Below are 13,115 nucleotides of genomic sequence, written 5' to 3' on the forward strand. Positions count from 1 at the left end.
CCCTCTCACTGCGGCGGAGCTGGTCGGCCAGGGGCCGGCAGGGGAGGAGGCGGAGAGGGCGGGGCCCTCCTCCCTACCCCCTCACTGCCAAGGGGTTGGACCCGGCCGCGGCGGCTATAAAAGGGCCGGCGCCCCAGTGCTGCCGCAGTGCCTCCCGTCCCGCCCCGGCCCCGCGCACCTGCTCTGGCCATGATGAGCTTCGGCGGCGCGGATGCGCTGCTGGGCGCCCCGTTCGCGCCGCTCCACGGCGGCGGCAGCCTCCACTACGCGCTGGCCCGAAAGGGCGGCGCAGGCGGGACGCGCTCGGCCGCCGGCTCCTCCAGCGGCTTCCACTCGTGGACGCGGACGTCTGTGAGCTCCGTGTCCGCCTCGCCAAGCCGCTTCCGCGGCGCAGGCGCCGCCTCGAGCACCGACTCGCTGGACACGCTGAGCAACGGGCCGGAGGGCTGCGTGGTGGCGGCGGCCGCGGCGCGCAGTGAGAAGGAGCAGCTGCAGGCGCTGAACGACCGCTTCGCGGGCTACATCGACAAGGTGCGGCAGCTGGAGGCGCACAACCGCAGCCTGGAGGGCGAGGCGGCGGCGCTGCGGCAGCAGCAGGCAGGCCGCGCCGCAATGGGCGAGCTGTACGAGCGCGAGGTCCGCGAGATGCGCGGCGCGGTGCTGCGCCTGGGGGCGGCGCGCGGTCAGCTGCGCCTGGAGCAGGAGCACCTGCTCGAAGACATCGCGCACGTGCGCCAGCGCCTCGACGACGAGGCCCGGCAGCGCGAGGAGGCCGAAGCGGCAGCCCGCGCGCTCGCGCGCTTCGCGCAGGAGGCAGACGCGGCGCGCGTGGAACTTCAGAAGAAGGCGCAGGCGCTGCAGGAGGAGTGTGGCTACCTGCGGCGCCACCACCAGGAGGAGGTGGGCGAGCTGCTAGGCCAGATTCAGGGTTGCGGCGCCGCGCAGGCGCAGGTACAGGCCGAAGCGCGCGACGCCCTCAAGTGCGACGTGACGTCGGCGCTGCGCGAGATCCGCGCGCAGCTTGAAGGCCACGCGGTGCAGAGCACGCTGCAGTCCGAGGAGTGGTTCCGAGGTGCGCAGGCGCGCGGGGGGGTGGAGAGGGGCACCCCCGTTGACCCCGCAGCGAGCGTCGGGGCGGTGTGACCCGAGGGGGCGCTGCAGGACTGCGTGTAGAGTCGCGCGCTGCTCAACTTCTCTCTGCGAAGTGCATACCCCTAGTTAAATTACGGTTTTACTCCGGGTCTCTTGTGGGATGCCCCAACTCTGGGTTGTCCTTCGGTTGCCCTTTTCCAGGTTCTTTATGGCTGTACTTTAACTCTGGGCCCCCCACTGCTCTCTACCCCAAGCTTGGGCGACCCCACTCTGAGGTCCCTCCCCCGGCAAAAACAAAGCAAGTTTCCTCTATAGCTCCAAAGTGGTGCGGGATTCCGGTCTGCAAGCGCCAGACTCTTAGCCCTTATAAGTAGCAAGCCTTCCCCACCAACGCTGCTGTCCCCTCTCCTGCAGGGAACCCTATTCCTCTCACCCCTACCAGGCTCCTCCCTTCTACCTGCTCAGTGCTTAACCTCCCTACTTTAATCTTCCACGTGGGTGTAGCAGGGCCTTTTTCCATCCTTTCTTCCTAGGGGGAACCATTACCACAGTCAATTGCCTGTGGCCGAAGTGGCAGGTGGGCCCTTTCATGTTTTAATGTCCCCTTTCTCCTTAGGGAAGCTGGGAGCCTCCCAAGTCTGCCCCTCCCCCAACTCCTTGCAGCCCTGAGTCAGCTAGATTGCACTGCCCTGAGGCTGTGCCCGGTGGCTGCTGGGTGACCTTGATCAACACTTGCCCTCTCTGATTTTCATTTCTTGTTGAGTTGAAAGAGTGGGGTATACCAACTAGGCTGCTTAATCCGGGGAGTTCCTTGATCTCTCACTAAACTGTTCATAAAACTTTGCATTGTTTTTGGGAGAGAGGGCAGAGGCTTCATTGATTTTCATATGGGTCTGTGATCTATAATAGTTGAGAATCCTTAACCACCTTGATGGTTTCTAAGTATTTGCCAGCACTAGCAGGGAAAGCCAGGCAAGCTGGGGTTTGGATGATTAGGTTTTTCTGTTCCTTTTCCACTCCTCTGCAGAGCAGAACCTTACCATCCCCTCCTCCATCCCCACAGCAAGGCTCCTCCCTGCGCAAACCTCTTTTGGGTTTGCCAGTCATAGGGGCAGGCATCCCAGGATTTTTTTTTTTTTTTTTTTTTCATATTTTTAGTAGAGACAGGGTTTCTCCATGTTGGTCAGGCTGGTCTCGAACTCCATACCTCAGGTGATCTGCCTGCCTCAGCCTCCCAAAGTGCCAGAATTACAGACATGAGCCACCGCACCTGGTCGCATCCCAGGATTTTACTGGCCTACTCAGCTGGCTTCTTTCCTTCCTCCCTCCCCACCAAGACTTATGGCCTGGGTGCCACTTATCTGGGGATTTAGGATGCTCACTTTCAGGAGCTAGAGGCCAGTCTCCAGACCTCCACTGCCCCTGGAAGGTTTCCTGGGAACCAGGAGCTGGTTTTTGGCCGAGGCCAGGGTGTGGCTACCATTGCTCAAGGGCAATGCGCAGCTAGGTGGAGAAAGGGACAGAAGGGTTAGCACCCAGGCCTCAGGCTCTGCAGTGACCTTGGACTCTTCACAGAAACCTGTAAGGAAGGGACCATGGCTACAAGGTGACCTGATTGCTCACGATGCCCTCCTGCCTCCTAAAGGTTGCAAGCTCATTAACTTGTTCAGCCACAAGCCTCTAGCCTCCAACTCAGTGTTAAGCCTCATGGAGCAGGTATCACATCTGAACCCCCAACACTGCCAGGCCCTTGCTAGGAAGCTGGACCAGGCATTAGGTCCTGGGTTTCCTCTGCTCTGCCCGGTTTTTGGATCCTACAATGCGGGAGACAGAGCCTGATCTTTGGGGATTTGAATCCCAGCTCTGCCACTCACTGGCTGGGTGGCCTTGGGGAGTAGTCACTTGCCTTTATCTCACAGGACAGAGTGAGTCAAGCATCCAGGATGGTACCTGGCACCCAGTAGGACAATCCATGTGTGTCACCTTCAAAGTCTGGACGTTAGAACCCAAATCCAAGTGTGTCTAACCCTGTGCCCTGCTCCCTTCTCCCCCAGTGAGGCTGGACCGACTGTCAGAGGCAGCCAAGGTGAATACAGACGCCATGCGCTCAGCGCAGGAGGAGATAACTGAGTACCGGCGTCAGCTGCAGGCCAGGACTACAGAGCTGGAGGCACTGAAGAGCACCAAGGACTCCCTGGAGAGGCAGCGCTCTGAGCTGGAGGACCGTCATCAGGCCGACATTGCCTCCTACCAGGTGGGCAGGGGCAAGGCAGACAGTCAGACTGCCTTACCTGATTGGGTAACCCTGGACAAGTAACTGCCCCTCACTGAGTAGGGTTGTAGTGGTTAAGACTGTGGCCCTTGGAGTCAGACATACCAGCACTTCCCAGCTGTGTGAGCCTAGGAAAGTTATCTAATTCTCTGAATCCAAATTCCTTTCCAGCAATGAAAAAATAATAATAATAAGCCTGCTTTGCAGAGCTGGAAAGATTAAAGAGATAGACTTTTATTTATTTATATATTTATTTTGAGATGGAGTCTCACTCTGTTGCCCAGTCTGGAGTGCAGTGGCATGATCTCAGCTCACTGCAACCTCTACCTGCTGGGCTCAAGAAATTCTTGTGCCTCAGCTTCCCAAGTAGCTGGAACTACAGGTGTGCGCCACCACACATGGCTGATTTTTTGTATTTTTAGTACAGATGGGGTTTTACCACCTTGGCTAGTCTGGTCTCAAACTCCTGGGCGCAGGCAGTCCTCCCGCCTTGGCCCTCAAAGTGCTGGGATTACTAGTGAGCCACTGTACCTGGCCTCAAGAGATAGACTTTAAATGAGATTAGTGTACTTGTGAATGAGCTTGGCATTGTCTTCAACATTCAATTCTTTCTAGATTTGAATCCCAGCTCTGCCACTCACTAGCTTGGTCTTGGTCACAATGGACATTTGGTAAACAGCAACCAGTGTCTTTGGGTGGCCAGGGGAAGGCCTTGGCAGATTCCTCCTTTTAAAGATAACTGGTGGCCGGGCATGGTGGCTCATGCCTGTAATCCCAGCACTTCGGGAGGCCAAGGTGGGCGGATCACTTCAGGTCGGGAGTTTGAGAACAGCCTGGCCAATACGGTGAAACCCTATCTTTACTGAAAATACAAAAATCAGCTGAGCGTGATGGCTCACACCTGTAATCCCAGCTACTAGGGAGGCTGAGGAAGGAGAAGCACTTGAACCCAGAGGCGGAGGTTGCAGTGAGCCAAGATCATGCCACTGCACTCCAGCCTGGGCGACAGAGTGAGACTCTGTCTCAAAAATAAATAAATAGGGCCAGGCGCAGTGGCTCAAGCTGTAATCCCAGCACTTTGGGAGGCCGAGGTAGGTGGATCACAAGGTCAAGAGATCGAGACCATCCCAGTCAACATGGTGAAACCCCGTCTCTACTAAAAATACAAAAAATTAGCTGGGCATGGTGGTGTGTGCCTGTAATCCCAGCTACTCAGGAGGCTGAAGCAGGAGAATTGCCTGAACCCAGGAGGTGGAGGTTGCGGTGAGCCGTGATCGTGCCATTGCACTCCAGCCTGGGTAACAAGAGTGAAACTCCATCTCAAAAAAATAAACAAATAAATAAATAATAGAAAAATACAAAAAAAATTAGCTGGGTGTGGTAGTGTGCACCTGTAGTCCCAGCTACTCAGGAGGCTAAAGCACAAGAATCTCTTGTGCCCAGGAGTCAGGGGTTGCAGTGAGCCAAGATGGTGCCACTGCACTCCAGCCTGGGCAACAGAGTAAGTGTCTGTCTCAAAAAGTAAAAAATAAAAATAAAGACAACTGGTGAGAGAAAGTACCACTTTCTAAGAACTTAGCATGCAAGTAATATATAATATATAGTGATTATAGAAAAATTAGAAAATCGAGAAAAAAGAGGAGACGATAAAATTAGCCATAATGATTCACATTAAACAGTGGCTACAGTGGGCCTGGGGTTGGGGGAGAAATTTCAAGTCTCCCCAAATCCCAGGACCAAGTTTCAAGTTTGAATATGCTTCTGAGTGTCGTCTCAGTCATCAATGCTTACCAGATCCTGTCTACGTGGCAGACACTGCGGCTCACTGGGGAAAGACAGGAGCAAAAGTAGACAAGGTGCTGCTCCCACTGTGCTTTTTTTTTTTCTTCTTTTTTGAGACACAGTCTTGCTCTGTAGCCGAGGCCAGAGTGCAGTGGCGAAATCATAGCTCACTGCAGCCTTGAACTCCTAGGCTCAAGTGCTCCTCCTGCCTCAGCCTCCTGAGTAACTGGGAGTACAGGTGTACATTATGGTGCCCAGCTAATTATTTAATTTTTTTCTAGAGATGAGATCTCACTGTGTTCCCCAGGCTGGTCTCAAACTCCTGGGCTGAAGCCATCCTCCTGCCTTGGCCTCCCAAAATGCTGAGATTACAGGTGTGAACCACCAGAGTCTTGCCATGTTGCCCAGGCTGGAGTACAGTGGTGCGATCTCAGCTCACTGTAACCTCCACCTCCTGAGTTCAAGCAATTCTCCTGCCCTCAGCCTCTCGAGTAGCTGGGATTACAGGCATGTGCCACCACACTCAGCTAATTTTTGTATTTTTAGTAAAAACAGGGTTTCACCATGTTGACCAGGCTAGTCTTGAACTCTTGAACTCAAGTGATCCTCCCACCTCACCTTCCCAAAGTGTTGGAAATATGGGCATGAGCCACTACTCCCATCCCACTGAGCATTTTCTAAGTTCAAGATCTCTAAAAGTTCTCCCATTATCCTGCCAACCAAACCAGTAATAACCACTGTTGACATCTGATGAATTTCATTCCAGACCTTTCCCAGGCTAAGGTCATTATTCAGCAGAATTTTTACTCCAGATTGTTTCATGTCGACTATTGAGGACCTTACAGCTCTGACACAGTAGGGGTTGGCCCCAGTGAGCCTGGCTGGACAGGCCTGCTCTGGGGTTGCACAACCCCCCGCAGCTTCTCTGGTACCGAGGGCCAGGCTCTGGCTGGTATGTGACATGTATCAACTCTCCTCCCCAGGAAGCCATTCAACAGCTGGACGCCGAGCTGAGGAACACCAAGTGGGAGATGGCAGCCCAGCTGCGAGAATACCAGGACCTGCTCAATGTCAAGATGGCTCTGGATATAGAGATAGCCGCTTACAGGTGAGGTGCGCAGGTGCCGTCACATGGTGGAGAAACCTTGTGTTCCTACCAGATGCTAAGCCTTGGGTTTCAAACCCGTTTAGGCAGCCTACCTGTCTTAGGGACAAAAGTCTTTTAAAATTGTGGCAAATAGACATAAAATTTGCCATTGAACCCATTTATTTATTTATTTATTTGTTTGTTTGTTTATTTTTAAGGTGAAGTCTTGCTCTGTTGCCAGGCTGGAGTGCAGTGGCGTGATCTCAGCTCACTGCAACCTCTGCCTCCCAGGTTCAAGTGATTCTCCTGCATCAGCCTCCTGAGTAGTTGGGATTACAGGCGCGTGCCACCACACTGGCTAATTTTTGTATTTTAGTAGCTACAGGGTTTCACCACGTCAGCCAGACTGGTCTCAAACTTTTGACCTTGTGATCTGCCTGCCTCAGTCTCCCAAAGTGCTGGGATTACAGGCGTTAGCCACCATGCCTGGCCTATTTATTTATTTATTTATTTAGAGACGGAGGTTTGCTCTTGTTACCCAGGCTGGAGTGCAATGGCGCGATCTCGGCTCACCGCAACCTCCACCTCCCGGGTTCAGGCAATTCTCCTGCCTCAGCCTCTTGAGTAGCTGGGATTACAGGCACGTGCCACTATGCCCAGCTAATTTTTTTTTTGCATTTTTAGTAGAGACATGGTTTCACCATGTTGACCAGGATGGTATCGATCTTTTGACCTCGTGATCCACCCACCTTGGCCTCCCAAAGTGCTGGGATTACAGGCCTGAGCCACCATGCCCGGCCCTATTTATTTATTTTTTGAGACAGAGTCTTACTGTGTTGCCCAGGCTGGAGTGCAGTAGTGTGATCTCTGCCCATTGCAACCTCTCCCTCCCAGGTTCAAGTGATTCCTGTGCCTCAGCCTCCTGAGAAGTTAGGATTACAGGTGCCTGCCACCACACCTGGCTTATTTTTATATATTTTTTTAGTGGAAACGGGATTTCACCATGTTCGCCAGGCTGGTCTCGAACTCATGTTCTCAAGCCATCTGCCCGCCTCAGCCTCCCAAAGTGTTGGGATTGCAGACGTGAGCCACCACACCCAGCCCCATTTAACCATTTTGAGTAGATGGTTTCGTGATATTAAGTACATTGACATTACTGTGCAGCCATCACCATCATCTGTCTCCGGAACTGTTTTCATCATCCCAAACTGAAACTCCATACCCGTGAAACCGTCATTATCATTCTCTCCTTCCCTCAGCCCCTGGCAGCCACTGTTTTACTTTGTGAGAACCATGAGTCTTTTTTTTTTTTGAGATGGAGGCTCACTGTCACCCAGGCTGGAGTGCAGCAGCGCAATCTCAGCTCACTGCAAATTCTCTCTCCTGGGTTCAAGTGATTCTCCTGCCTGAGCCTCCCGAGTAGCTGGGATTATGGACGCATGCCACCACACGGTTAATTTTTGTATTTTTTGTAATGACCAGGTTTCACCATGTTGGCCAGGCTGGTCTTCAGCTCCTAACCTCGGGTGGTCCACCCACTGCGGCCTCCCAAAATGCTGGGATTACAGGTGTGAGCCACTGAGCCCAGCCAATGAGTCTTGAGAGTGACTTTCATTCTGAAATGATTTAGAAGGGTGGAAGTTCCTAATCCCCTCTCCAAATCCAGCCAGTCAGAGGCCTGCTTTGGAGGCAAAAGAGGTGCTTGAGTTGTCAGGGGCCTTTAAAACTCTATCCTTTAGAGTTTCTTTGCTCTGCTCACTGTAACCTCTGCCTCCTGAGTTCAAGTAATTTTCCTGCCTCAGCTTCCCAAGTAGCTGGGATTAGAGTTGTGTGCCACCACAGTCTCCTATTTTTTTTTTTTTTTTTTTTTTGAGTTAGTCTCACTCTGTTGCCAGACTGGAGTGCAGTGGTGTGATCTCAGCTCACTGCAACTTCTGCCTCTTGGATTTAAGCAATTCCCCTGCCTCAGCCTCTCGAGTAGCTGGGACTACAGGCGTGCATAACCACGCCCAGCTAATTTTTTTTTTTTTTTTTTTAGTAGAGATGGGGTTTCACCATGTTGGCCAGGATGGTTTTGATCTCTTGACCTCGTGATCTGCTCACCTCAGCCTCCCAAAGTGCTGGGATTACAGGATGAGCCACTGTGCCCAGCCTAATTTTTGTATTTTTAGAGAGACACAGTTTCACCATGTTGGCCAGGCTAGTCTTGAACTCCTGACCTCAAGTGATCCACCTGCCTCGGCTTCCCAAAGTGTTGGGAATACAGCAAGCATTCATTTCTTGGGGAAATAAAGTGGAGATGATAATAAGAGCACCCATGTCATAGGGTTGTCAGGAAGAAGAGCTCATCCTATTCCCAAACTAATCCAGGAAGCACAGGTACCACTGGGCTGCCAGAGAGGGAGCCCTTAGTCAATGGCAGCCTTGAGAAAGCCAGTCTCAGGAATAAGACCTGGGGAAGCAGGGCTAAGGAGCAGTACTAATCACCCAAGGACCTGTCCCAATTGCTTACTGGTGAATCATGGCTTCCTGCCTCTTGGCCCTCATCTGTAATCTTGCAGCTCAAAGAATGGCACATGAACAACACAATCGGCATCATTCAAGAGCTTATTAGAAAGATAGTCTCTCTTGGGTACAGTGGCTCATACCTGTAATTCCAGCACTTTGGAAAACAGGACCAAGGAAGACAGATTGTTTGAGTTCAGGAGTTTGAAACCAGGCTGGGATGCATGGCAAAATCCCATCTCTACCCAAAAAAAAAAAAAAAAAAAAAAAGGGATGGGCTTAATGCAACACACCTTTAGTCCCAACTATTTGGGAGGCTGACATGGGAGGTGGGAGGATCACCTGAGACCAGGAGTTCGAGGCTGTAGTGAGCTATGATTATACCACTGCACTCCAGCCTGGGTGACAGAGTGAAACCCTGTCTCAACAACAAAGACAGACTCACAGACTCCTCCCCAGACCTGCTGAATTAGAATCTGTATTTTGATAAGATCCCCAGTCATCTGGGAAGAACTCGTCTGAGGTGGTAACCCCCACACTTACTCTGAGACAGGTACTCTGCCAAGTCTTTTCCATTCATTGTCTCACTGAAACAACCCTCTGGCCTAGGATGCTAATGACCCTCTTTTTCCGATGAGGAAATTGAGGCTCAAAGAGTTTGTATGTCTTGGCCAAGGTCACCCATCTAGTGAGGAGCAAAGCCAAGAGGGGAAGCTGGCCTCTACCCTATTCCTAAAACTCAAAAGATGGTAATATGGGGTGACAGGAGACCCTCGTGATTCAAATGTGGGAGCATTCTAAGACCTCTTAAACCCATATTTATAAAAGGGGGATTGTTTGCTCAGGCTCCCAGGGGTCTCCTGAATAATATTGCAGTTTGAAGGATAATACATTTAACTTTTATGAAATTTATTTAGGAGCTTTCTCTTGGCCATTTTTTTTAGGGGGCAGAAGTTGTTTTACTTCAAAAGTTGTGTGATTTCAAAAGCTTAGTTGCATTGAAGACCAGTTGCTCCAGCCTGGGCAACAGAGTGAGACCCTGTTTCAAAAAAAAAAAAAAGACAAGTCCCACTGGGGTACACATTCTGGGTGGTCACTGGGATGATTTGCCAAGTGACCTTCTCCAGTCTCATAATGCCCACGGTTCATCTTCCTGTTCCACCAAAATCCATGTCATTTGATGTCCATGACCTTCAGGATAATCTAGGAAGAACCCAAGCAATAGATTTGTTCTGAGTTTATAGTAATGTGTTCCATTATGCATCCTGCAGAAAACTCCTGGAAGGTGAAGAGTGTCGGATTGGCTTTGGCCCAATTCCTTTCTCACTTCCAGAAGGACTCCCCAAAATTCCCTCCGTGTCCACTCACATAAAGGTCAAAAGCGAAGAGAAGATCAAAGTGGTAGAGAAGTCTGAGAAAGAAACTGTGATTGTGGAGGAACAGACGGAGGAGACCCAAGTAACTGAAGAAGTGACTGAAGAAGAGGAGAAAGAGGCCAAAGAAGAGGAAGGCAAGGAGGAAGAAGGGGCTGAAGAGGAGGAGGCAGAACAGGGAGGAGAAGAAGCAAAGTCTCCCCAAGCAGAAGAGGCCGAATCCCCAGAGAAGGAAGCCAAGTCCCCAGCGAAGGAAGAGGCAAAGTCACCAGCTGAGGCCAAGTCCCCAGAGAAAGAGGAAGCAAAATCTCCAGCTGAGATCAAGTCTCCAGAGAAGGCCAAGTCCCCAGCAAAGGAAGAGGCAAAGTCACCAGCTGAGGCCAAATCTCCAGAGAAGGCCAAGTCCCCAGCAAAGGAAGAAGCAAAGTCACCAGCTGAGGACAAATCTCCAGAGAAGGCCAAGTCCCCAGCAAAGGAAGAGGCAAAGTCACCAGCTGAGGCCAAATCTCCAGAGAAGGCCAAGTCCCCAGCAAAGGAAGAGGCAAAGTCACCAGCTGAGGCCAAATCTCCAGAGAAGGCCAAGTCCCCAGCAAAGGAAGAGGCAAAGTCACCAGCTGAGGCCAAGTCCCCAGAGAAAGAGAAAGCAAAGTCTCCAGCTGAGGTCAAGTCCCCCGAGAAGGCCAAGTCCCCAGCAAAGGAAGAGGCAAAGTCACCAGTAGAGGCCAAGTCTCCAGAGAAGGCCAAGTCCCCAGCTGAGGCCAAATCCCCAGTGAAGGAAGAAGCAAAATCTCCAGCTGCGGTCAAGTCCCCTGAAAAGGCTAAGTCCCCAGTGAAGGAGGAAGCAAAGTCCCCTGAGAAGGCCAAGTCACCAGAGAAGGAAGAAGCAAAATCTCCAGCTGAAGTCAAGTCTCCCGAGAAGGCCAAGTCCCCAGTGAAGGAAGAAGCAAAGTCCCCTGAGAAGGCCAAGACTCTTGATGTGAAGTCTCCAGAAGCCAAGACCCCAGCAAAGGAGGAAGCAAAGTCTCCTGCAGACAAATCCCCCGAAAAGGCCAAAAGCCCTGTCAAGGAGGTTGAGTCCCCAGAGAAGGTGAAGTCTCCCCTGAAGGAGGATGCCAAGGCCCCTGAGAAGGAGATCCCAAAGAAGGAAGAGGTGAAGTCCCCAGTGAAGGAGAAGCCCCAGGAGGTGAAAGTCAAAGAGCCCCCAAAGAAGGCAGAAGAAGAGAAAACTCCCACCACACCAAAAACGGAGAAGGACAGCAAGAAAGAGGAGGCACCCAAGAAGGAGGCTCCAAAGCCTGAGGTGGAGAAGAAGGAACCTGACCTCGAAAAGCCCAAAGAATCCAAAGTCGAAACCAAAAAGGAAGAGGCTGAAGATAAGAAAAAGGCAGCCACCCCAGAGAAGGAGGCTCCTGCCAAGGCAGCAGTGAAGGAAGACGCTAAACCCAAAGAGAAGACAGAGGTGGCCAAGAAGGAACCAGATGATGCCAAGGCCAAGGAACCCAGCAAACCAGCAGAGAAGGAGGCGGCCGCGGCAGCACCGGAGAAAAAAGACAGCAAAGAGAAGGCCACCGAGGCCAAAAAGCCTGATGAGAAACCCAAGACAGAGGCCAAAGCCAAGGAGGATGACAAGACCCTCTCAAAGGAGCCCAGCAAACCAAAGGCGGAAAAGGCCGAAAAATCCTCCAGCACAGACCAAAAGGACAGCAGGCCTCCAGAGAAGGCCACAGAAGACAAAGCCGCCAAGGGGAAGTAAGGCAGGGAGGAAGAAACATCCGGAGCAGCCAAAGAAACTCAGAAGGGTCCCGGAGCTCAAGGATCAGAGTAACATAATTTTCACTTTTTCTCTCGTTACATAAGAAGAAACTGCTAAGATGACGGGGTCTCCTTCTTCAAACAGGAATTTCTGTTAGCAGTATGTTAGCAAGAGAGGGCACTCCCAGCCCCCTGCCCCCACACCCTGCCCAGATGATGGACAATTATGTTATGATAGCTTATGTAGCTGAATGTGATATATGCCGAATGCCACACTTAAACACTTGACTATAAAAACTGCCCCCCCTTTCCAAATAAGTGCATTTATTGCCTCTATGTGCAACTGACAGATGACCGCAATAATGAATGAGCAGTTAGAACACATTATGCTTGAGATGTCTTAACCTATTCCCAAATGCCTTCTGTTTTCCAAAGGAGTGGTCAGGCCCTTGCCCAGAGCTCTCTATTCTGGAAGAGCAACCCAGGTGGGGCCGGGCACTGGCCACTGAATTATGCCAGGGCGCACTTTCCACTGGAGTCCACTTTCAATTGCTTCTGTGCAATAAAACCAAGTGCTTATAAAATGAAAATGTTGCCACTGTTATTTATTCTCTTCCCCTGGGAAGGCTAGGGGCAGAGCAGCAGAGGTCTATATGTGACTTCCCAGAACTGCATCAGACTGAGTGAGCATCAGTTCTCGTGGATCTAGAGCAACTTGCGTGGTCTCTCTGGTGCTATTTCCTGGGCACAAACCATGTAGCAGGCAGTGTGCTAGGGCTTTATTTTTATGATCTGTAGACAGGTGGCCTGGTGTCTGGTTTCTCGGTGTGGTCTATGGACTGCCTTCATCAGCATCACTTGGGAACATTATAAAAGTACACATGCCAGCAGGACATGATGGCTCGTGCCAATGAGGCCAACACTTTGGGAGGCCAAAGTGGGAGGATCACTTGAGCCCAGGCAGCCAAGGCAACATAGTGAGACCCCATCTCAAAAAAAGTTGTTTTTTTTAAATATTAGCTGGGGTCGAGCACGGTAGCTTTCGTCTGTAATCCCAGCACTTTGGGAGGCCGAGAGGGGCGGATCACGAGGTTAGGAGTTTGAGACCAGCCTGGCCAACATGGTGAAATCCTATCTCTACTGAAAAAAAAATTGGCTGGGCACAGTGGCTCACCCCTATAATCCCAGCACTTTGGGAGGATGAGGCAGGTGGATCACTTGAGGTCAGGAGTTTAAGACCAGCCTGGCCAAC

The 13,115-nt window shown here is 51.6% G+C and overlaps 2 protein-coding genes across 7 annotated transcripts in view; one reads left to right on the top strand and one right to left on the bottom strand.

Moving 5' to 3' along the window:
* AP1B1 (adaptor related protein complex 1 subunit beta 1) overlaps window positions 1-947 on the bottom strand; it is a 113,123-nt gene extending 112,176 nt beyond the window's left edge. For all 6 annotated transcript variants that reach the window (XR_013522123.1, XR_013522115.1, XM_078337331.1 and 3 more), the window contains exon 1: window positions 179-947. The gene's annotated coding sequence lies outside the window, so the exon portion shown is untranslated. The remainder of the gene's footprint in view (window positions 1-178) is intronic.
* Window positions 145-12,453, top strand: NEFH (neurofilament heavy chain). Its single transcript, XM_035268660.3, has 4 exons — window positions 145-1,072; window positions 3,147-3,346; window positions 6,130-6,254; window positions 10,010-12,453. Exons 1-4 carry the CDS (start codon window positions 190-192, stop codon window positions 11,862-11,864), a joined length of 3,063 nt encoding a protein of 1,020 aa, XP_035124551.1. The 5' UTR covers window positions 145-189; the 3' UTR covers window positions 11,865-12,453.
* Window positions 12,454-13,115: the final 662 nt, after the last annotated feature.

The sequence above is a fragment of the Callithrix jacchus genome, chromosome 1 (assembly GCF_049354715.1).
Source record: "Callithrix jacchus isolate 240 chromosome 1, calJac240_pri, whole genome shotgun sequence".
Lineage (NCBI taxonomy): Eukaryota > Metazoa > Chordata > Mammalia > Primates > Cebidae > Callithrix > Callithrix jacchus.

Coding starts and splice junctions, on each gene's coding strand:
- NEFH (XM_035268660.3), top strand. CDS start 190: ATGATGAGCTTCGGCGGCGCGGATGCGCTGCTGGGCGCCCCGTTCGCG. Junction 1,073..3,146: donor GTCCGAGGAGTGGTTCCGAG/GTGCGCAGGCGC, acceptor CTTCTCCCCCAG/TGAGGCTGGACCGACTGTCA. Junction 6,255..10,009: donor ATAGAGATAGCCGCTTACAG/GTGAGGTGCGCA, acceptor TGCATCCTGCAG/AAAACTCCTGGAAGGTGAAG.